At 43.8% G+C, this 25790-nt stretch overlaps 1 protein-coding gene across 1 annotated transcript in view; it reads right to left on the minus strand.

Annotated features, from left to right (window-relative positions):
• ERN1 (endoplasmic reticulum to nucleus signaling 1) overlaps nt 1-25790 on the minus strand; it is a 90830-nt gene that overhangs the window by 37180 nt on the left and 27860 nt on the right. Inside the window, exons 2-3 of the mRNA XM_045525818.1 lie at nt 16166-16286; nt 347-380 (exon numbers count right to left, since the gene is read on the minus strand). Coding sequence (XP_045381774.1) covers nt 347-380; nt 16166-16286 — 155 coding nt within the window. The remainder of the gene's footprint in view (nt 1-346; nt 381-16165; nt 16287-25790) is intronic.

Genomic DNA, 25790 nt, shown 5'->3' on the forward strand with positions numbered 1-25790 from the left:
TCCTACAGGTGCTGTCCAACATCTACTCCAACACACACTTTCTAGTAGCAGGTCACGTTCACCTTTTCTCTCCATGGTATGACACATCAAAGAGGGACAAGTCCTCTTCTAGTCCTCCTGAGGACTTTGGAAGTTTAAGTTCAAAACTCAAGTTTCACCTCAAGTGTTTTTAATACCATTGCCTATTATGCACCCATCATAGCACCTGTAAGACTTCATATGTCTCACTTTTTCTTGTCATACCTTAAACTTACGCATATATATGTACTCCCAGCAACTAGCCTCATAAATACTGGTTGAATAAGACTATGAATTAAGGAAGTACTGAGCAAATTAGAAAACTTACTCTTCCACATGAGTTGGGACCTGCAGGACTGGATCTGTGCAAAAGAACAACAACAAAGGCATCATTAGACAGACCTTAAAACGTTAGGATTTCCAGAGGCTTCCCAGGACCAAGTCCCAAGTTATACTGATAACGTACATTTACCTCCATGGGATACTGTATGTGAAGGTACTTTAGAAAACATACACACAAAGACACAAACATAAGCTCTTATGATTGTCACTGAGACTGGATAGGGAACTGAGAGCAGAGGAGAACTGCTGTCAAGAAGTGTGTGTGTAACTTGGGGGACAGACATAGAAGGAAGAACCAATCGCTATCCACAGTGGACAAGGGGTGATGGCATTACTGTCTGACACTTCTAAAACCTAAATCTTTACCTTGTCAGATAGCTGGAGTTGTACTAGATATTCCTATTAGGAAAAGCAAAACTGAGGCTAAGAACTGATTTTGATTGGACGGTGAATGGACACATCTTTGGAGCAGTACATGGCAATCCTACAGCCTTCAAGTGTTTATTACCTTTGATCCATTCATTGTATTTCTATAAAATCTAGTTTAAAGATAAAATATAGAAAATGCTTTTTGTATAAAGATGCTCACAGTAGCATCACAAATGACCTAACTATTCAATAATACAGTTAAATTATTTCTGCCACTTGGCAAAAAATTAAGGCTTCTAAAAGAGCTAATAAAGTTTTAAAACATGTAAAAGTCTTCAGGCTATTATGCTCAGGAGAAAAGACAACATTATACACAGAGTATTAATGCAACTATGGGAAAAATCTTCAATGTACATAGAAAAAACAAGATGGAAAAACCAAAAATGCTAATTGTAAGTTATCTTTGCTGGAAATATAAATGACTCTCCCATCTTTTCTATATTTCTCAAAATTCCTACAAAAGCAGGCATTATTTTGTAAATTGTAAGTTTTTTCTCAAAGCAGCAGTTAGCAGCAAGATTTCTCCTCCCTAGTTTCTCCTGGGCACAAACACTAACACAGCAGCACTGTGAGGTGACAGATCTAAAGTCCACAAGCATGACACTCACAGCGATGAGGTATTTCCAGCAATCAAAACCCCACAGGCTAGACAGTCACGCTGTACACAGCTTCAGAGCTGGGGGCAAGGACGGCAACTATTCTCATGTGATTTTGTACACAGAGTTCCAGACTCTGCAGGCTCTGCTCATAGTGACAGACGGCCGTCCAGTCCTCCTAGTCACTTGGGAGTCTCGGATGAAGGAAAATCTTCCAAGTCTGATATGTTGGCTTCACTTTAAAAGCCCAGCTCCTACACAAAGGCATACGGAGTTCACAACAACAGAAGTACAAACACCATATGTGGTCTGTGGGCAGCAAACAAACAATTCACTAAACCAAAAACACTTTAGGAAACAGGAAGAACTTTCAGTGGTGAGCGTATGTTTATCTTTCCCATTAATCACCTCTCAGTACACTCTCACAAACAGACTGATGCAAGAGACAGGAAATAAAGGTGCATGACAGGCATCCTACTGAAACACAGTCTCGTCAAGGTGCAATTATAATCCAGTTATTTCAACGCAGCCCCAAAGCCAGGCAAACCAGGAAGAGTGAGAATGTCATACTCCAAAGAAACAAAGCAGTAAAAATGGCACCCTTTTTGTTCATCTCAGCCACTTAAAGGTATCACAGATAAACGCAGATTAAGAGGACATCACCAGAAACACGACACGAGACCAACATGATTTAAACTCCTGTTCATAACCTGATCTTTGCTCTGCAGCATTGCTCAGTCTCAGGAAGTCGTCTGCAGATGGGGATTGTCCTGGTTTTCTATAGCTTATCCACTGGCCACGTGACACTGAGGCCTCCCAAGATATGCCCTCAACCAGAAAGGTTCCAGTTAAGATGCAGGACATCAGCAGGAGACAGGGAAGGATTCCTGGGACAGCTATATCAGTGTTTAAGAACTGTGATTTTTTTCTAAGCTTAGGAGGTGATAAGTCCAGTAGGAGGACCTTATGGTCATCTTAGCACTCTCTACCTACTAACTGAGGAACTGGAGAAAGGTCCTGCAAAGCTGCAGGCCTGGGAAAAGCACAGCTCTTATGCCAGCTCTGACAGGGGCAAGAGAACTGCTGCTCGGCTCCTGAGGTGTAACAATGACCTAGTCTGTAGATGGGTTTTTCCCTAAAAGAATAATTTGCATCCAAGATTTGCTTTAAAGTACTACAGAATTGGTGGGGTGGGGGGAGCAAATAAAATAAAAAGTGGCAGCCTGTTGATAACTGTTAAAGATGGAAAATGGCAATGGGACATGTTCTCTGTGTATATGCTTGAAAGTTGCCATGTTAACAAAGGCTACAGAGAAACATCTTTAGAAAGCCAGCAGCAAAAGCAAAATAAAAACAGAAAGCATCCTCTGAAAATGTGCAATGAAAGATCAACATGAAAAGTGGTTGTTTTTGATTTAATAATGAGAACTGATAGGACATGAGGCAAATTTCTTATGTAAAAAGAAAGACTTCAGCCATGTGAAAAGGAACCCCAGCCTGCCTGCAGGGCTGTAAACCAACACTGCTGTGAAATAGGCCCCTCCATTTACATGGGGCCTCGTAAGGATAAAAGCCAATCTCCCCAAGTTGCTTTACTTTCAGGAAAAAAGGGGGGGGAGTAACCTTACAAGTGTAAGAGTGCATGTTATTCAAGGTAAAGGTGAAGTTATTAGGTAAAGATCGGGAAAATAGTAGCTGAAATCGAGGTTTGGCCTCCCAGGATTAACACGGGAAGAAGCAAACCTGCTCACTGCCCCCTGGGAGCAGCTACTGGTCACCTCCACTCCCCCTCGTGTGCCCAGCAGAGCCTGGAATGGCACAAGCTTCAGGCCTGGAGAAACCGAGTTCCCAGGAGAGGTCAGGAGATGCTCACTGCTGCTGTACTCTGCTAACCTCATCCCCTTGCTAAGCTGCGACAAATGTGACAGAACAAATGTCCAAGTTCCTAAGGGTTTGGACATTTCTATCTCCAAAATCAGTGAATTTTTATCCCCACTCCCACTGCAACACGGGGAGGAACATTTCCAGCTCCTCCCCCAAGAAAGCCATCCAGCCATGACTTCAACCGTAACCACACTGGGGCGAGTCCAGGCCCCACCTCAAGGCCCCTCGCTGCCTCAGTTGTCCTTTTCCACTACTCCCCACCAGCACCTCGACCTCCACGTGCCCAAGTCATGTCCTTTGTCTTTTACCCCAGGTTGGGAGAAGTTACTTAATCTCTCTGAGCCTCAATTTCCTCATCAGTAAAGAAAAAAAAAATAGCGATAATAACACCTACCTCATGGAGCATCTCCATGTGGATTAAATAAGGATTAAATGTTTGTCGAGACTTTAAGTCAGTGCCTTGACAAAATCAGATTATACTTACTGCCACTCAAGATCCCTTGGTGGCTCCCTATCTCACACAGTGGCCCACAAATCTCACACAATCCCTCCCTCTCATCCTGTCACCCTCTAACAATCTCCCGCTATGTCCTCTGCACTCTATTCCAGCCACACTGGCCTCCTAGTATCCAAACTCTGCCAAGCCTGCTCCTGCCTTGGGCCTTTGCATTTGCTGTTCCTTCTGTCCAGGTCTCTGATCAAATGTCACCATCTCAGAGAGGTCTTCCATGACCACTTCCTACTCCCCAGGACTGACCTCTCTTCCCTGCTTAATTTTCCTTCATGTCACTTACCACCTCTGAAGTACTACAGGTTTCATTATTTGTTTAATGTCGGATTCTAGCTACTGCAAGCTCCACGAGGGCTGGGATTTATCTTTTGTTACCTGCTATATTTCTAGGATCTAAAACAGTACCTGGCACACAGGAGGTGCTCAACATATTCACTGAGTGGGGCAATTAATGTGTTAGTTTCTGTCTTAGTCCATTTGTGTTGCTATAAAGGAATATCTGAGGCTAGGTAATTTACAAAGAAAAGAGGTTTATCTGGCTCACAGTTCTGCGGGCTATATGGAAGCAGCATGGTACCAGCCCCTGCTTCTGGTGAGGGCTTCACGCTGCTTCAGCTCTTGGAGAAAAGGGAAGGGGAGCTGGTGTGTGCAGAGATCACACAGGGAGAAAAGAAGCAAAAGAGAGAGGGGAAAGGTGCCAGGCTCTTTTTAACAACTGGCTCTCAGGGGAACTCAGAGAGCGAGAACCCACTCATTACCTTGAGGACAGCACCAAGCCATTCATGAGAGATCCGCCCCCGTGACCTAAACACCTCCCACCAGGTCCCACCTCCAACACTGGGGATCAAATTTCCACATGAGGGTTGGAGGGTCAAATATCCAAACTACTGCAGTTTGCTCCCTACTTCCATTCCTGCCTAGCCTGGACAGCCAACACTGATCACTTATAATAATCCAGCAGACAAGCTCTATCAACCCCCACCGCAGGATCCACCTGCAACCCCTCTTCCTCCCTCCAGGCTTCTGAGCACCACTGAAGAAAACACTAGTCATTTGTACAGCCAGCTGGGCCCCCCATCACTAGGAGATTCATTTATCTACTTCCTGGTTGGCCTCTGCTCCTCATCCCTACAGCTGGTATTTCCAACCTTTACTCCTTGCCTCAAGGCCATTTTCTCTCCACAGGTGACTCTGCCTTCTGTGTCACAGGGAAAATGAACATAAAGAGGTACTGAGCTCTCTAAAACCTCCTACCCTTCATCTTCCAAGTTTGCCCAACTCCACTCCTTCCTATGCATTTTTATAAAGGGACAATGCTTTCATCTTCACATTCATAGATTTTTTCACACTCACACGTGGAGCCCTCAGACAGTACCCTGTCTCCAAGGATCTTCAGCTCCTCCTTTGCCTATAAACATACAAAACCTCTGGGCTCTCTACCCTACTTCTGCACAAGCTCTTTCTCTCCTAAATGCATCTATTTTAAGTGTATAGTTTAATGAATCTTGAAAAACACATATACCCATGTAACTACCCTCACCATCAAGATACAGAACATTTCCCCATCACCCCAAAACATCTTCTTATACCCCTTTGGATTCAATACTCCCAAATCCCACCCCAGACAAGCATTGATAGATTCATTTGGTTTGTTATAAAATTTCACAAAGGGGCAGGGCTCAGTGGCTTGAGACTGTAATCCAGCTACTCAGTAGGTTGAGGTGGGAGGATTGCTTGAGCTCAGGAACTGGAGGTCAGCCTGGGCAACATAGTGAGACCCTGTCTCTAAAAAACAAAATGAAGAAAATTCACTGGGTGTGGTATTGCACACCTGTAGTCCCAGCAACTTGGAAGCTGAGGTGGGAGGATCACTTGAGCCCAGGAGTTCGAGGCTGCAGGGAGCTATGATCAAGCCATTGTACTCCAGCCTGTGTGACAGAGCAAGACTACATTCCTTAAAAAAAAAAAAAAAAAAAAAAATTCACAAATGGAAATCATACAGTAGGTACTCTTTTGTGTCTGGCATCATTCTTTCTGTATAATGTTTTTGAAAGTCATCTGTATTATTGTTTGTTCTTTTGTTGTTGTTTGCCTATCCATATCATAGTTGTTTGTTTTTGAGACAGGGTCTCGCTCTGTTGCCTGAGCTAGAGTGCAGTGGCATCATGATAGCTCACTGCGACCCACAGTTTGTTATTTTTTGTTGCCGAGTAGTATCCCACTGTAAGGACTGAGCACAATTTGTTTATCTACTTACCTGTTGGTGCACATTTAGTCTGCTTCCATTGTTCAGCCAGTGTGAAGAAAGCTGCCATGAACAGTTGTGTATAAGTCTTTATTTGGACCTACTTTCCTCCTTCTTGGGAAAATACTTAAGGAGTGGAGTGGCTGAGTCACACTGTTTACATCTGACTTGACAAGAAACTGCCAAACAGTTCTCAAAAGTGGTTGTACCATTTTACATTCCCAACAGCAATATACAAGAGTTATCTACAGAATTTTTAAAATGTTGACTCGTAGGTCCTTTCCCCAGAAAGCTGATTCTGTAGGTAGAGCCAGGTGACTCTTCTGCTGAGCCACACGGGGCAAGTCCTGCTCTGAACCCTCTGGGCCACCCTCTGGCCTCTGTGCCTTTCTCCACTCACTGCCCTCTGGCTCCCAGATCAACACCACTGCTGTCAAGTTCCAGCAACCGAATGTAATGAACACCTGGAAACCCTCCCTGGGACCCAGCCCCACTTCACTGCTTATGGCATCTTGAGCCGAGGCCACAGCCCAGGACCTGCTCCTCCTATTAAGGTCTCCGCATTGACTGGTGGTCCCATTTCCCCCAGTCACACGACCTGGAAACTCGTCTTCGGCTCTCCCCTTCTCTTAATTCTAACTCTCTCCCATTCAATTAGATCCTGAGTCTTGTAAATATATCTATTAAAATTCACAATAACAGCATGAAGGGCCTCTCGGGACCATCCCAGGGTCTCTAAACACAGGCTCGGCAGAACACGTGAGGGCACAGGGAAGACACGACAAGTCAGCTAAACATAAAAATGCCTTTGATGAAGTCAACCAAAACCTAAATAATTATTTCAAACCAGACTTCAGGACTGATGGCCTCTCTCTGGAGGTAGGCCTCCGCAGACTTTCCTCCACGTAGGAAGAAATAAGATCCTTTTGATTACAGAAGCCACAAGAACAGGTTGCTCACTTGACCGGAGCTCAAGGAACCTTGTAAGATCATTCTCTTCTCTTGCTCAGATGAGCACTGATATTTCTGGAACATGCTGCTTCTCTGGCAGAATCTAGATGACCATTGGCTTCACTGCCCAGCTCCACCTCATTCTTCCTGCCCCCATCTGACCACCTTTCTGACCCCTGCACACCCAGCGCTTAAATGCAGCTGCTTCTCGCCTGTACAACTAAGATGTCATGGCACAGTTGGAAATTCTCCAAACAAGCCCCTTCTAAATCCACCTCTAGCAGTGATTTGAAATGTTCTGGGTTGCCCCTTTTGAAAGGTATTTAAATCTAAAAGACCACAGATCACATGCTGACTGCCTTATACTCTTTGTAAACCTCCCCATGTACCAAATATTCAAGGGCCTCTTCCCTGGCTCCTTCTGTCCGGAGGAGGTTGACAACCCAACTACTAGTAATTACCTGTTGAGATGCACCATACACGTCTCAAAAACAATGTCAGGAACCTACTACCAGCTTGGTTCTCTGTTAAGTGCTGTGGGGGATAAAGAAAGAAGCTTCCAGCTTGGCTTACAAAACTAATATACATCAATAGTATATGATGAACTGATAAAACACGTGGTATCCAGGTGAAGCCTAGAGTACTCAGGGCAGAAAACCTTCATGAAGGTAGCTGTCCCCAAGGATGGAGATGACAAGACAACATGAGTGAAGAACCGTCACCCTATCTGTGGGAATGAGGACACATGCTTGGCAAGTGCGATGTGTTCCTCCTGGGGAACAATACAAATAAGGCTAGACTATCGGCTGTGACACCAGGGAGGAAAAAAGTCTTGACACCTTTATGACATGGGCCCAGGCACAGTGGTTCATGTCTGTAATCCTAGCGCTTTGGGAGGCTGAGGCAGGAGGATGGCTTGAGGCCAGGAGTTCGAGACCAGCCTGGGCAACATAGCAAGAATCTGTCTCTACAAAAATAATAATAATTTTTTAAAAAATCAGCTGGGCATGATGGTGGACACCTCTAGTCCCAGCTACTCGGGAGGCTGAGGTGGGAGGATCACTTGAGCTCAGGAGTTTGAGGTTACAGTGAGCTATGACTGTACCACTACATTTTAGCCTAGGTGACAGCAAGACCCTATCTCTTAAAAAAAAAGAAGAAAGAAAGAAAGAAAGCAAAACAAAACTTTGTGATGTTGTATGATGGGCACTATGCACCAACTGGAGGCTTTTGAGAAAAAGAGAACTGTGATACAGGTCGAGCATCCCAAATCTGAAAATCTGAAATGCTCAAAATCTGAGACTTGAACACCGACATGATGCTCAAAGGAAATGCTCACTGGAGCATTTTGGATTTCGGATCTGAGATGCTTAACTGGTAAGTATAATGCAAATGTTCCAAAACACCGAAAAAGTCTGAACTCTGAAACACTCTGGTCCCAGGCACTTCGGATAAGATGCTCAACCTGCACACATCCTCTGAAGGCAGATCAGACATGTGGGCATCAGGACACAACGTGAAGGAAAAAGGGAGGAGGAGGAATCACAAAGGTGAGGCAACACCCCAGGTAAGGCAGGTGGAGCCAGCGTGGACGGAGAAGGGAAGTCGGAGACAGAAGGGAGGGAAAAGGCATCACCAAAACTGACTCCTGACCAGAAAAGGAAGTGACAGAAATGAATGCGTTAAAGATAACATGGAGATTTTAATCCTGGCAGATAACAGTGAAACCAGAAAGGCATATTCTGAATGAGGTAAACTACTGCCATTTTCTCAAGCATGTGCTGAAGGTTCTAATGTTTTCTTATTAAAAAATTACTGGCAGAACAAAGTCATTCACCCTCCCTTAACTCAAAATTTCAGTCTCCCAAATATGTTTCCTACATTCAAGTGACCCAGTTAGGGAATACTCCTCCCCAGTGGCAGTTCATTCCTTCCCTCCAGAAAGAAGGCACTTCATTAAAGCCTTAAACTCCCATTAAAGTTGGTAGGTCCAAATTTTAAGGTGGAATGTCTCAAACATTCCTCAAAGTTCAGCCTTCATGAGGAGAGCATTTAAAAACAGGCATCTAGTCAAAACCCCTCCAATTCTAAATCTCACCAGAACCGGGAAATGATGCAACACGTCTCCTTCAGAGGTAACCTCTACAAGTTACAAAATGTCACGTTTGACAAAGACAATCATGTGGAAATACCACAGTAACTGGGAAAACTGCCCGTACTGAAGACAGCTGAATTCTCCCGTGTCCCACTCACCGTCGCCTTGGCAGAAGTAACCCTGGCTGAAAACGCACGCTGAAAACACACTGAATGTTATCACCAATCATGGAGGAACCAAAGACAATTCAACACTGTGGCCTGCACCCAGGGGCCTCCAGGATGTCATAACTCCACAGCATTCACCCTCGAGTGGAGCCATCGAACCACACAGACACCCAAAGGTGAACACAGGGACAGGTAACTAAGTCACAGCCAAAACAGGCACTTTATCCGTGTACTTCACCAATCACAACTGTATTTCAATACATACCGACCAACGCTGCAAAGAATACCTGTTAGAGCTGAAATCCACACTACTAGGGTGGTGACTGCTGCTCAGAGCACCCTGTCCCCAAGGAGGGATGTATCACTTTGAAGCACATCTCAGACATGAGAAAGGGCAGTGAGTGGAGCGGCAGGTGAATGAGACTGGCCACGAGCTGGTGCTTGCTGCAGCTGAGTGACAGGTACATGTGGGTTTGTAATCTTCCACGTTAAAAAGTAAAATACAAAAGAAAAAGAGAAACAGTACATTTTCAAGATGCTCAGAAGCAAAAACAGGCTTCTCTCACATCTCCTATCATACAGCCTTGCTTTCTGTTCTCCACAACAATGGAGAAGAAATAAACACCTTTATTGTGCTTAAGCAATGAGGTGGAAAGATAGATGATGCATAGCAGAAAATCCCTTAAGAGAAAACAGGTTAGAACTATTAGCGAAAACGTCATCCCTTATCATAATTTCCCCTTCTCATGTTTCCCTCACTCCTCTAAAGACAGATCTGACTCTTCCAGACAACGTGCACGACATTGCTTAAAGGGCAGGAGAGAAAAAACACCTGCATAAAGCCACGCAAAACTCAAGATCAGAAACCAGAACTGGAAACGGCCATGACCATGGTACGAGCGGCTGACGACATGTCCTGAGAAGGCAAAGTCAAGTCTCGTCTGTTTCTCAGGACTCCCAGAAGACATCCAGCCAGAGGGCTTCTGAGCCCTGTGTCAGCATTAGGTGCCTCAGACGTTTACTGAGGATCCTGGCTGCCCAGACACCCCACACCAAGGAGGCAGAAATCCAGAAGGAAGACAAATGGACAGGAACAATGGAAGCTGGAAGTGCCAAAACTTGGGCCCCAACAAAGCACCCCCAGACCCCAGAAGAGGAAGGAGCTCACCTGCTTGAGGAGTCAGGGAAGTGACCTGGGAAGGGGGTTTTATTTTATTTTTTTTATTTTTTTTTATTTTTTTTTTGAGACAGAGTCTCACTTTGTTGCCCGGGCTAGAGTGAGTGCCGTGGCATCAGCCTAGCTCACAGCAACCTCAGACTCCTGGGCTTAAGCGATCCTACTGCCTCAGCCTCCCGAGTAGCTGGGACTACAGGCATGAGCCACCATGCCCGGCTAATTTTTTTTTGTATATATATTTTTAGTTGGCCAGATAATTTCTTTCTATTTTTAGTAGAGACGGGGTCTCGCTCTTGCTCAGGCTGGTCTCGAACTCCTGACCTTGAGCGATCCACCCGCCTCGGCCTCCCAGAGCTAGGATTACAGGCGTGAGCCACCGCGCCCGGCCGGGAAGGGGGTTTTAACAGATAACCAGGAGCTTGGCCAACACTGCAGGCTGCTGGTGGAGAGGGAGCATGAGCAAAGGCCCCAGGTCTCTGAGGCCCAGCAAGGAGCCACATGGCTGCAACCAGGGCACCTGCCGGGGACAGTGGGAGCCCAGGGAGCTGGAGAGGAAGTGACAGTGGGCTGTGAATGGCACCACCATGGCTGGGTTCTGATGAGGGCTCTTTTCCTGGCCTGCAGATGGCTGCCTTCTCACTGTGTTCTCACATGGCAGAGAGACAGAGTGAGCTCTGGTCCCTCTTCCTCCTCACACACATGCTGAGGAGCTCAGATCTGCCCTTGTGGACCAGTGCTACTCAAACTAGCTGTGGGGAAGGGCCCATTGTTGAAATTTCCAAGCCATCACGGATGATGCCCATTCTCCCTTGCTGTACTTCTCTCCTCATACCCAGGTAATGCACACACCAGCACAGGTGGCTAGGCGACACGTGCAGCAGCATCACTAGAGACAACACCAAGAGCATTTCAGCAGGCAGGATGCAGCTTGGTCCAATTAGTTCTTTTGGAGGGTGTGCCTGAGGGCAGTGTGACAGGCACATGGGAGGGCTAAGGTGGGCAGTAGGTGTGGTGGACAGCAGGCTATCGTATTAATCTAGGAAATGGATGCCAAGGGCCTGGCTGAGACATGGGCAAGGGGACCAGAGAGAAGGAGTCAGATCCGGGAGGTCCCTCCCATATCTACACGACAGGACTCAGTGACTCTATGCATTGGGGGAGGTGCCAGAGCATCACTGCTTTCTAGACTAGTGGGTGTGACCCTGTTGGCACAGGGAGGAACTGTGGCAAGAGGCACCCGTTTGGAAATGGACACTCATGTGGGAGTAGACTGTTGTCAAATTTCAAATAACTAATGTTGTTCTGACCCTTCCATCCTAAGGAGTCTGGGCCCATCTGGCTGGGAGAGTAGTCTTCTTACATATCTAGCAGAGTTTTATGACTGGTAAAGAATGGTTCTAAATTCAACCCAGTCCTTCATGCTTGCTACTATTGGAAAGGAGACAGAAAAGGATGGAGTAGGGTTGCTAAAGAATAACCTGTAATTTAATGGAATTTTCAGTGTCAAAAATCAGCATTAACTAGTATATCAAGGTGAGCCCAAGAGGTCCTAAACCAGCCCTGCAAATACTAAAGAAAGTCCTTTCAACTCCACCAGGCCAAAGCAAGCTAATCTAAAAACATGGGACAATGGCAACATTTTCAGTTTGTATTTGGTCTAAAATTACAGAAATGAAACATAGTCAATCCTGTTCACTGGTGAGATTTCAGAGAGACAAACAGGGCTCAGAAAGATCGCACCTGAAGTAAAATCAGACAACTCGAATTCGTTCCAGAAAACAAATAAAACTCATTTTCTCTACTAGGTGTTATTTACCACTAGGTGAAATTTACCTCCATTTCTGGGAATAGCAACACATGTTTGGCTGAGGAACAAAAGCACCTGCCACACCATTGTGGAAAGAAAAAAAAAAAAGCACTCCTAGTTTACTGGCTCGTGGAAGTAAACAGTGAGGAAACCATGGAATGGAGTAACAGGTATAAATTCTAAAGACCCCAGTTTGATAAGTTAAAGCTATCTGTTTGCATCAGTATCTTCCATTGACTCTGACCCCACCTCTGCGACTCAGGCCCGAGCCAGCATCCTCTCTTGCCTGGACTAGTGCAGTAGACTCCCGCCTGGTCTCCCAGCTGCTTCCTGGCCCCATCAGTTCAGTCTCAACACAGCATCTGTTGATCCTATAAAGTGGAGGCCAGGTGTCTTAGTCTGCTCAGGCGACCACAGCAAAATACCATAGACCAGGGAGTTTAAACCACTGAAATGTATTTCTCACACTTCTGGATGCTGGAAATCTGAGATTAGGGCACCACCATGGCTGGGTTCTGATGAGGGCTCTCTTCCTGGCCTGCAGATGGCCGCCTTCTCACTGTGTTCTCACATGGCAGAGAGACAGAGTGAGCCCTGGTCCCTCTTCCTCTTCTCACAAGGACGCTAATCCACCCAGAGGACCCCACCTCCAAATATCATCACACTGAGGGTTAATGCTCCAACATATGAATTTTGGGGTGGTAGTGGAGACACAAATATTCAGACTACAACAGCAGCGCATGTCACCCCTCTGCTTAGATTTCTCCAATGGCTGAGAAAAAGCCAATGTCCTTCCTTACACTGGCCACTAGGCCCTATACCAGTGGTCTCCATGGACAGGTCACAGTTCCCTAGGAAATGCTCAGGAAATCTGAGGGCATTTTATGGTGGCCACAGGGACTGGGGGACAATACAGACACTAAGAGTGGAGGGCCAGGGACGCTAGGTAGTCCTGCATAACCCAAGACTGCCCTGCATATGCACGCTGCTCTGATATTCTGCCAGACACCCTCAAAAGCCAAAAACCTTAACTAATTATCCTGTGCCTATAATCTGTTTTTCACATAAGTATAAAAGTACTTTTTGCATAATACATTGAATTTTCTCAGAATGTAACCACCATACAAGTCAGGTAAGACTGTATTTCTGTTTGAAATACTACCCAGAATTGTTCACCACCTTGGAACTCCAGTCACCACAGGTGTGGGGGTAAACTAGTCTGCGTTTGTATCCGTCCGCATGAACAGGCGCTGCCTCTGCTCACAGGTGGGGCATCAGTGTGTGTCCAGGCATTTACATACTCAGTTATGTCTATGTGATTAAAAATTACTTTCCTATGATTTCAGTTTTAGATTACCAGTTGGGTAACATATCCTTTTTGAAACTGTGTCTATACGTAGGTTACTATCTATAAATTTTGTTTCAGGACAGTAAGGGGGACGTCTTTATAGTAAATATTAAGTAAAGGAGCACCAGGCGCCTCCTGCACAGGACTGGCCCCATCACCTCTCTGAGCTCGTGTCCTCCCTACGTAACTCCACTCCAGCCGCACTGACTGCTCCGCTGTTCAGCTATGCCAAGGACACTGCCACCTTCGACCCACTATGCCATCTGCCTAAAAGCCTTCCTCGCTTCCTTGAGGTCTTGCTCAAATGACGCCTTCTCAGTGGGGCCTTCCCTGTTTAAAATTGCAGCCCCCACCCCTATGTGGCCCTGCCCCTTCCACACCCCTGCTTCATTGCTCCCCACAGCTCTTACCTCCACTAAGCAACGCATTTCCTTATTCCCTACTAGAATGAAAACTGTATGAGGGCCAAGGCTTTGCCTGTTTTGTTCACTAGCTTATCCTCAGGGCCTAGAACAGCGTCTGGATACCTTTATCATTTATCTACATAGTAACAGTTTGGAAAAATTTTGAAATCTTTAGTTATAACCACAAGATTAAAATTAAAGTGAAAACTCAGGGTACCTATGCATTATCTTCTTTAATCTCTGTAGAGAAATATAAATTGAGGCTACTGGTATCCAGTGCTGACCTAAAATAAGCCCATTTATTCTTAGAAAACCAACGAGCCTTAGAACATAATGGGTACTATGGGAAATTATTAGACCTTAATTGGATTTCTCTAATTCCTCCTTTAAGGGTCTTTCAACTTCCTCCTAATCAGTCGCTGGATTCTGCTGGCTCTGTTTCTGGCCTGCCTCTCCCCCTTCCCACCCTTCTGTGCTCCCTGCCCCCTTTTCAGGGCTGCCCTCCTGTCTCTAGTCACCCACAACTGCTGCTGGAGTCATCTGAAAGCAAGTACCTGTTGAGCCATTCACCTGTTCAATCTCATTAATGGCTCCCAATTTCCCATTTGATCAGGTGCAAATGCCTCGGTGCTACGATAAGACTCGACATACGCTTGTGACCCACCCTCCCTCCACCTCAAAGCACCCCTAAGCGCCGGCCAAACTGGAGCAGGCCCTGCAGCCCAGACCTGTTGCCTCCTTTGCTCTTTGCTCCTTTGCTGCTGCCTAACTCCTGAGTGAACTCAACTCACCCACGAAGGCTCACCTCCAACACCAGCACTTCCCGAGCCTCCCCTGCCCTCCAGACGGGTGTGGGCTCCCAGCACGTGCTGGTCCCTCCCGTGGGTGCTTACAGTATTCAGCTGCATTGAAGGGCAAAGATGCCTTGTCTGGGAACACTGAAAATGAGGGACCTGCTCTAACGACATTCAACTGCCAAAATGTTTCTCTCACTCCTCTTGTGACTTTTCGACTTTCATCTTTGGAGAAAATAGGAAATTCTGAAATTTGAAGAACTCTGTTTTCAATTTCAAAACATTAGAAGGTATAAACATGATGGAAAGACAGTAGAGATAACGTTCTTGGAGCTTGTAATACAATGCCAACAGCCAGCTCTACAGTTTTCTTGTGGCCACTCACTCCTGAGACAGCTGGTCCTTCTTCTGATTGCTTAAAGTCCTTGATGACCCAAGTAGGGTCCACATAGGTGAGGCAGGATGGCCTGTGGTAGGTAGCCTGGCTGCCCTCCTCTATGGATGGTAACCAGGTTTGCTGCTGAATTCACAGATGGCGTGTGACCCGACACACGCCAATATTTTTCCACCCAGAATACTGTTTTGGAACTTTTAATTAAGGAAGGAAAAACATTTGCTGTGCTTATGAAAATAATGAGTCACAGAGTAGTGATGAAAGAGAACATGCCAATCAGACCCGAACCTAGGGCCAAATGAGAATTATTGCTGGACAGAATAATAGAGATGACTCTGAAAGTCCCAAATCCTGGGATTTGCGTGACTTTATCTGGGAAGATTACTTTGGAAATCAAATACAATTTCCCATCTGTAGGATGGGACTGTAGCTCGACTCTGCTAACTACCACCAGGAAGATCAGATCATAAGAGGGACACGTGGTAGGGTGAATGAGAAACAAACTCAGTCATTTACTCCCCTCACCAAAATGAGCCAATAAAGTGGTTAACTTGGATGAATGTCAAATATTACAGCCCCCAATTATTTCAGACTCTATAAAAAACAAATGAGTAATTCGAGGTGTTAAGAAGATACCTTCTTGCAATTATAATCACAAGATTCTAATCAGGAAAACAAAGTCAATGCAGCATGTCTTCATGAAGACCAACCAACCACAGCTATTAATAGAAAAGCCTAGGGCCATGTAAACATAAAGTCTGGATGGAAGCAAAAAAAATAAATAAAACATGAAAACATGCTTCTTCAATTGATGCACTTAGTGACTTAGTGGATAATCACAACAACTCAAGCTGTCAACGTATCTTTTGAGCACAATACCTTTTCCTCTCTTTGATCCCATTCTCCTTCTGCAATATATACTGTTTTCCCTTTCTCTGGAATACGTTTACTTGGAAGTAGCTAAGCAAATGTTCACGTCACCCAAGGACCAAATCCAAATTACCTTCTTTTAAAGTCCATTTGATGGAGCCTGTCCTCTTGCTGACAGCATGCAAACTTCCATCCAGGGTTGACACAAACAATAAGGTTTCAGGAAGCGTCACTGTGCTGGTACTTCCAAAAATCTGCAACAAGAATCTTCCCGTCAATATGATTCTTTACCTTGGGCATGTACAATCGTGGACTCCACCCCCAAGGTCATCTTCTAAAACCCTCCATCTCCTAGATGAAGAAACTGAGTTGGAGAGCCTAACTTCCCATCGAGGACATGTGTGTAGGCAACAGCTGAGTCAGGACTAGAACCCAGGTCACCTCATTCTAACCAGTGATCCCACCTGCAGACAGACAGGCTCATGCCCTATTATGACAAGGACAGGAATTCTGAAATAATCCATGGGCAACCTCTGCGAAAACAGAGGGGGAAAGTATGCTCAGCTTTCTGACTTCCTTCTGTCGGGTCTATTTTGCTCTCTAAAACCTGGTCATCTCATAAGACTTTATGGTAAAGAAGAATGCCAACCCCCCTCCCAACACAAACACATACACTCTCTCTCTCATGAAATTTTAAAAAGCAAAAAGGCCGGGTGCCATGGCTCACGTCTGTAATTCCAGCACTTTGGGAAGCCGAGGTGGGAGGATCACTTAAGGCCAGGAGTTCAAGACGAGCCTGGGCAACATAGTGAGAAAAATTTTTAAAAATTAGCCAGGTGCAGTGGCGCACACCTGTTGTCCTAGCTACTGGGGGAAGCTGAGGCAGGAAGATCACTTGAGCCCAGAAGTTCCAGGCTGCCGTGAGCTATGATTGTGCCACTGTACTCCAGCCTGTCTCAAACAAACAAACAAAAAAATAGAAAACACTTAGGGGAAAATGTTTAAAGCAAAATAGGAAAAAGATTCCAATAAAGACTGTTATAAAAAGAAATGAATAAAAGTTATAATCAAACTGTTCCTCACCTAGAATAAAAATACAATTTAAATTAAAATGTACCTTTTTAGTTCAATGAATTTAAAAAAAAATAAAACATTTTAAAGAAAATAGCCAAAGGCTGTAGAATTAACATTCTCATCCATTGCTAGTAGCATTGGAAATTGTAAGTTAGTATAATCTTTCTGGAAAGCATAAGAGTGCTTATACTTTTTGATCCTATAATTCCACATCTATACCCTAAAGAAATAATTCCAGACATGGAAAAAGCTCTGTGCACAACGATACTCATTACATCCCATTTGTGAACACAAAAGAACTGGAAAGAACCAAATATAATATCTAAGTGAATATAATAAATCAGTTAAGACATACGTGCTAAATGAAATATTACACAATCATTAAAATAACACTTGGAAAAATCTACAACGTAGAAAAATGCTTATATACATTATCAAGTGAAAAATACAGAACCCAAGATTTGGTGTACACTGTGGTTATAACTACACTGGACAGACCTTTTTGCCTGTCTCTCCTCTGGCTTTGCTACTGTACTGCCATCCACACGGTTTCCATGGCAGCAGTTGTGTGTGTGTGTATGTGTGTGTGTGTGTGTGTGTACATGCATGTGCAAGTGACAGTGATAGCTGGTAAGGTTTCCCTTTTGATGTAGGGGCCCATTCAGCAATGTCACACTTGTAATGAGATTTTCTCTTCTTTTGTCACTATACTATTGTGCAAATTGGCTGGTTCCCATGGGTCTTTAATTAAAAAATAAGTAAATGCAACTTGCTTATACTACAACAGTTTGCATTTTGGCACAAATGCTATTTTTAAAACATAGGAGTATGGCTGGCTTTTAGCAATGCAAAAGGATGACGGTGTTACTTGTGTATTTCTGACTCCGGAAAGCCTGGTCACTTTCAGTAAGACCTGGGATGCCTAGTTAATCCCTTCAAAGGGAAGGCCCCACTGGCTCTCTCCAGGGCAGCCTGAGGTGGCAGGACAAACACCCCCGCCCCTGCATTCCTTCTTCTCAGTGGAGACCCACGGGCAGACGGTAAAGCAGCTGCCAGAACCTTGCTCATCCCATCCCTTGGGTGTGCCTGGCCTGGCCAGGGAGAGGTTCAGGGCTTCACTCTGCCCAGGGCCGGGGCCTGCTCACTGCAGCAGGAGAAGCTACAGCAAGCTTTGCTGCTGCTGTTCAGTCCATCCTCTTTGCACAGCCTTAGTCTGAGGAAGAAAAGTCTTTCTTTTTTTCTAGGAAACATTTTATTTTTTTATCATGGCAGATTTTGTGGGGGGAGGGTTTAAAAAATTATTATAGGTACATAATAGTTGTATATCTTTATAGAGTACGTGTGATGTTTTGATACAGGCATACAATGTGGACTAATCAAATCAGCGTAATTGGGGTAACCATCACCTCGGGCATTTATCATTTCTTTGTGTTGGGAACATTCCAATTTCAGAAAAGTCTTCTTTTAATCTCACCTTGGAAACTAGGAAATTAGTCCCAAAGTATGAACCGGCTAGGAAAATGGAAGCCTCTAGGGTGGTGCCTGACCAGCCCAGGATCTAAAGGTCACTGTTAGGGAGTGGTTAAAATTATTTTAGCCAACAAGGTCCAGATGGTGACAAGCCACACCTGGGCCTACTCCCACCTGAACCAGAGGCCCATGCTTGGCCCAGAGCACCTGGGCCTATGACAAGGCCACTGGAGGCTGCAGCTCATCAGACAGGCTGTCTCTCACTGCGGAGGGAGAAAGGGTTTGCTGGAATCCTGGGATTATGTCAGGTGGGGACAGGTGGAGAATGAATAAATGGAAAGGGTTGATGCACGCGTATCTGGGGGCCAGGAAGTGGAAATCCCTGCTGAGCCCCCTCCACCCATCAAACAGTTGCCACAGGAATAACCATTTTGTACAAGAGGTCTTGGAATCCACCCAAGAATTAAGTTGAACTCTCTGGGTGGCTAAAGTGGAAAGAAAGAAAACTTGGGAGAGTTCTGTACATTTTCCGTCATGTGGAAAAAGCTGGATGAGAGAGAAAGACACAGAAGGAAGCCTGAGGAGAAACATGGCTGAAAGACTGGGAGACATCCTGGCTTCCCTGCTCCTTGGACCTAGAAGTTCTGGCCTTTGGGCTTAGGGACACCCAGGTCTTACAATAAATTCCCCTTCGTATACGCCTGTTAGAGTTAGGATCTGTCTCTTGCAACGGAAACAGTCCACACACACACACACACACACATACACATCCCTATTTGAAGAAATATAGATAGAAAATAAGATGAAGAAAATACTGCAAAATTACAGCAATAGTTTTTTCTTCTCTATTTTCTAAATTTTCAATAATATGATCATGTAATCTGCAATGAATTTTTCATAAAATAGAAAGGAGATGGACAAGTTTAGCAAGTGGCAGAGAAGCTGGAATTTAAAGGCGCTTCAGTGAGCACCTAAGTTCCAGGTGAAGCACTTTCCATCTCAGGATACTAGGCAACTCAACCACCTTAGATAATTAATATCCACCAAACAAGGGGCAAAAATTTTAAAAACACAAGAGGTCTCCCAAAAAGACTGTGTACCTCTAAGAATAGAAAAGTTTGCTGTTATTAAAGCCTATGGTATAACTATAAGGATCTAAATGCTCCCAAATATATCTTATCACAGTATTAATATTTAAAAGGTTCAATATTTACTAAAACATATCAATGCTCCTTCACTACTAGTGTGGTAACAAAACCCACCTGTCTTTTCTGAGTATCTTGGAAACCACAGGAAGAGCAATTATCTATGGTTGGTTGGTGGCTCGAAGTAATACACTAAACACATAAGTAGCAGTCTTCTTAAACGCCCCAAATACAACATTTAGAGGGAATTTGAATTTGGCAACTGAGAACTCTAGCAGTTAATCACAATGTCTACAGTCATGTTACACACTACCACAACTGGCAGGTTCTTCTCTTCTTTTAAGGCTCGGGACTATATCAAATCAGAATGCCTGGGGAGCCACTCTGAACAGTGTTAGTCTCTCATATGGCAAATAAATATTACAAATCTTCTGCTTTTCTCCCTCTGGCACTTTTTAAAGCATGAAAATGCCCACCTTCAAATATAGTTGCTGTAACTAACATGAATTAAATATGCTTCTAGATGCCTTTTGTGATACTGAGCACAGCTGAGAACTATTTGTACCTGAACATCAAAAAAATGCTGCCTCATGACAACGAACTTTTGCCTTGCCTTCACCCAACCACTTCAGCCTCCAGTGCTCACTTTTCTCTACAAGCAACACGCCCTATGGCTATACACACTATTTTCCAGAGAGCCTGAAAAGTGGAAAGAAAATGCCAACTCTGTAGTCCTGCTTCAAGTTGACTATTTGGAATCTGACTCATTCGTAAAACGAGTGGAATATATACTCCTGGCTTTGATGGTGACTTCTAGGAAGTAATCAACAGTAACACTGTAAAGCCTGAGAAGGGTAGTGGTAGGTAATCTAGTCTAGCCTAAAACTAAACATCCATTAACTAACTGGTCCCCACAGACATTAGGCTCTGTCTACATAGCCCTCTGAGCAATCTCGGTGACGCCAGGTCACTTTGGAAATGCCCAGCCTACAGACTATAATGCTGGGGAAAGGGCTGCTGGAAAAGCCAATGAATGTCGCTTAGTGGACTTCAGAGGTAGGAAGGTCCTCACTGCAGCCTTGCTCAGCCAGGAATAGACTAAGAGTCTCTCTCCCATGAACACAGAACAAGGCCAGGGCTGGATCCTGATGCTCAGTGTCCTGACTACACAGCGATCTTTCACAGAGTCCAGCAGACTCCCCATTCGTAAGATGCACCCCTCACTCTGCACTGACCACTAAGACATGGAAGCAACTACCAACTGCTCATGCAACCAACAACTTAATTCTCTGATACCTGAACTCAGTCAATTGTTAGTGCTCTTGCATTAACTTCTTCTATTTCAGCCAAGGAAAAAAATCCTTCTCTAAATTGCCTCCTGAAACAACTTTAGAAAACATCTTCAATGAAGAGAATTATGGATACAAGGGGTATGTAAGCGTTTAAACAGCACAAAAACAAATGAAACAGCCTCTAACAAAACCCCACCAATTTCTAAACCAGTATTTGGAACTGGTCAGGCAAGGAGGTGGCTCACCAGTGCCTGGAGAACAACCAGCGAAGACCCATGGCTTGGTTTCTGCAGCACGTCTGAAGTTGTGGCCTGTTTCCACTCCACTTACCCTCAACCCCCGCTCCCCATAACTACAGCAGGGAGGCACCCAGCAAGCTCCCCTGAGATTCAGAACATATGAAAGCTGAGTGCTTCTCATCAGCGGTTTCAGAACTGCTGCATTCTCCAAATACAATTTGTAAATTTCAGACACCCATTCAAGAACTGGTTCCCAGGTTAACTGATTACCTAATAACAAGGGTCAGAAATAAGGTTAATAAAATAGTACAGGCCTTTCGTCTCTAAGTCAGTGGGAAGAAGCAGTGCCATGCACACACGTGTCTCATATCCAGTTTTCCAAAGCGATCTACACTTGACGAGGATTATAATCTGTTCCATTTACAAAACTAGAGCATCCTACCTCTGCAAAAAATAAAGGGTATATACACACGCATGTGTGTATGCACACACACACACACACACACAGAAAACCCATCATTGTGAACAAGAGAGCCACACAATTCTCAGGTGGCATGCAAATTGATCAAGTCCAACCACACTGTACATCTCTAAAAGTTAAATGTGTATGGCAACTCCATAGTGTTAGTTTAATAGGATAAGTAAAGACAGTCGAAAGAGTTAAAATAAAAATCTTTTCTATGAATCTTCTCCCCTTCCCATTTCTACCCCAACAGACAATATTTATACAATAATCTGGCCAATAACAAATTATTTTTCTTTTAGGAATATCAGATCAATTTCTAGAAGAGGTTGGTTTTTTTCCTATGTGTGCTTTTGTTTTGTTTTACTAATAGTCTTCTATTTTCATTGAAATACTGTTATACTACATAATACTAACTTTAGTTTTATTTATTTAAGATTAAGAAAACCACTCCTCCAAACTAAAAATACCACGCTTGTATAATGCTAGCAAGGATACTGGCATGTGTTTCCAATGGAATATCGTTATACAACATCGTGTGTACCTTGGTTCCTGGAACCTACATCCTGCCATCGACCAGGCCTTTTGCAGTGCAGGGGCTCCTTGCCAGGGTTCAAATCCACTGGACAGGTGGCCACATTGGTAAAGCAAGGTAAACTGACTTAAGGGTTCATTTTGGTTGGTTAATGAATACACATTACAGTATTGCAGGTAAGACTTGAAACAGTTATGCAAGTGAGAGGATTATATAAGAAAGATTTCCAAAGTATTTTGTTTTACTGCCTCATTAGGAAATATGAAATCTTGAGAACAATTAAAGCTGTATGTTGCTAAATGAATAATAGATTTCAAGTGGATTAGAGTGTGCTAAGGAATCAGAGCTTATAATTATTAATCTTAGCAATGATGCCTGCAGGCGGGAAGGGCACGCTCCAAAAGACCTAAAAGGGGAGGGAAGATAAGACTGTCTCATGTGTGGGTGTGCTGAATGCAGCGGTGTCTGACGGATAAGAAGGTAAGACTAGTAACAAGTAATGGCAAATAGGCTGGATTACCCTGCTGTCTATAACTGGCTGAAAGCAACAGGGAGGATTCGCTGATTTTAAGAGACATCAGTAAGACACTTTCTGATGTGCCATAACAGGATTCCAGTCCTACGTGGCTTCTGACAAATGAAAAAAAAAGGAAAAAACATCAAATCAATCTGTGCAGTAAAGCAGGAAGAAATATCTCAAAACAGTAATCTGTTAACATAGATCCTTGGCAGGCACTAAATGATATTTAAAAAAAAGACATCTCTGTCTACAATTCCTTTATTTGCAGTAATATTATGTACTTCAGACTATAAACTCAAAGCCTGGCTATTTGTGATTCTGGTTGCTTTACAAAAGTACTCAGCTGAGTACTGTTTTCTAACGCCATTTGATCACATCGAAGAAGACTGCCTGATAATGGCCAAAAGACATCAAAAATTCACCAAAGCAGCATACACTGAAATCAGTGCCCAGTAAGTGCAAAGACCCGTTCCATCAAGCTCTCAGTGATTGAGCAAGCAAGCCCCCAGGGCAAAAGCCTCACACTGATGAGGGGAGTGGGCTGAACTCAGCTCCCAAAGGTCTACCTTTGAAAGTATCATAAAGTCTGATACAAAAAGATTTTTGTATCAGATACAAAAAGACAGATACAAAAAGATTTTTATTTTAACCAAACCCCGTTCCCCAACTCCCATCTCATTTACATATCCAACAGCAAAGCACATATCTCCAAATACAGAGACTTCTATACAACCACCTGTATGCAGTGACATAGAAATCTCACTATTCTTAGTCTCCTGTCTATTTAACTGGAATAAAGATTAAGAACAGAATTAAAACGCTGGTGATAATAACAGACTTTTGTTGTTTAATTGTGTCTATGTTTTAAGGATTTCAGTCTACTTCTAAGTCATTCCAAATTCTGTTACACTTCATTTACCTGTGTGCAGGTCACAAATAATCCATCAACCATACAGTTCCCTCTAACCAGTCTATCGGCTGTTATGTTTCCTGATATTAAGTCAATAAAGGTAACCATGACATTTGCTTTGGATGAGAGTCAAGTGTCTAGCTGGGATGCAGTAAAGGGCAAGGTCTAACTGAAACGGCATTGTGTGATTTCCAAACTCGGCAGCTGAGAGAGTTAAACTAGTATTTGTGGCAAGTCTGGTGTGTGGTGTAATTAACCACCATCCATGACAGTTACAATTCTTCAGTTTAGGCTACTGTTCTTCCTTAATAGATCTGATTAAAAAAAAAAAGTTCACTGTACTCCTGAATGCCAAGGTATGCAAATTTCACAACTGGTGAATATATTTCCCCCCAAACTGGTTTCTGGGCCCTGGGATGGGTGTCTAAGTTCAATCAGTTGCAGTTCTGTTTGTCTTCATGGTCCCTCTGCCATCAACTTTTATTGCCACCATGAGAGGAGGAAATACATCTGGGCACTAAAGGTGCTATATGAAATCCTTTTCCACTCCACGGTCAGGAAAACAAGCCCTTGTTCTTAGTGTGGTATCAAATCCCTAAGGTCACTGAAGATCCTTGGGGAGCCAGCCAAATCCCACATTTTAGATACGAAAACTAAAACCCAAGGTTACACAATCATTTAGTGGCTGCGCTTCAGAATACAGGTATCACCACTATATTTTGTTGTCTTCAATAAAGAGAAATAGCACCAATTTAGATCTCATAACAACTGAGAACCTTTTAGGCTCAATTCCTTAATGGAGAAACATCCTAAACAAACTCAACTAATAAATGTCTGACTTAAACTATAAATTCAGCCTTCCCAAAAGCCAAATTTTATCCATTTGCGTATGTACACTCACATGCCATACCTATTAATAAGACGTTCTCATGTGAAAACCCCAACAGAAAAAAATCCACTCAATTAGATACCAAGTTTTTCAGTCCCAATAATAGCAACTGATCTGAGACTGTCAATTTTGCTCTTCACACTTGGTTAGAGACTTCTTTGAGGGGGCAGGGAGGGAAGGAGTCAGGCAAAAAGTCGATAAATGCTCTAGTTAAATAAAAATTACCTACAAACAACTGTATTTACGACATAATTGCCACTACACTTGCCAGATGTTGCCAAGCTTTAGGATGTAAGTTAAACACTGTGGAACACGCCTCTGGGTGAGATGCCCAGTCAGACTGACTTCCGCCAGACAGGACCCCGTTTGTTTGAAGTACGTTTGAGGATCACCCACTTCTCTACTGGCCCAGTCCACCGTCCGACTGTTAGCTGGATAGTCATTTAAGGCCATGTGGCTCCAAACAACACAGATCAAACAGGAAGGACTGTTTACTGCTTCTGGGACATGTAATTTTTGAGATGAAAAAGGCAGTCAAGGCCCAGAGAGGTGAAGTGACTTGCCCAAGGCACCCCAGACAGTTAACACAGACACAGGACTGAAACCAAGGTCTCCGCCTCCCCGTCTGGTCCATTGCCCACTACACCACACTATAATTTCACTACTTTAAATCATGGTTTTCTGAGAGCCATAAGCTTAAATTACTTCAGGCCTGAAGCTCTCCTTGGGATCCTGCTGGGGTAGATACAAATCAGCACTCTGCTCTGATATGAGGGTTGGATCCTTTAGATGTGACCAAAATGTAGTTTGTAGATTCTCTACAGATGCCCAGTATACTGAATGGCACTGCAAATTATACAGGGTTGGGTCGTTAAAAAACGTTCTGCATGAAAATTCTTGAGATCCCACTGCTGATCTAAGTGGGTAGGAATAACACCAGAAAAAGTCAAAGGTCACAGCCTTAACTATCATTAAAAAATTCCTACAATACATATTTATCCAGTCCAGTTTTTAAAATTTTGTTAATTTTTATTTTCTTTTTTGACACATGAACATTGTATATATTTATGGTATACAACATGTTTTGATATATGTATACACTGTGGAATGGCCAAGTCAAGCTAATTAACATACCCATTACTTCAGATTCTTACCTTTTTTTGTGGTGAGAATATTTGAAATCTACACTTAGCAATTTTCAAATATATAATACATTGTTAT

Source organism: Lemur catta, chromosome 15 (assembly GCF_020740605.2).
Source record: "Lemur catta isolate mLemCat1 chromosome 15, mLemCat1.pri, whole genome shotgun sequence".
In the NCBI taxonomy this organism is placed as follows: Eukaryota; Metazoa; Chordata; class Mammalia; order Primates; family Lemuridae; genus Lemur; species Lemur catta.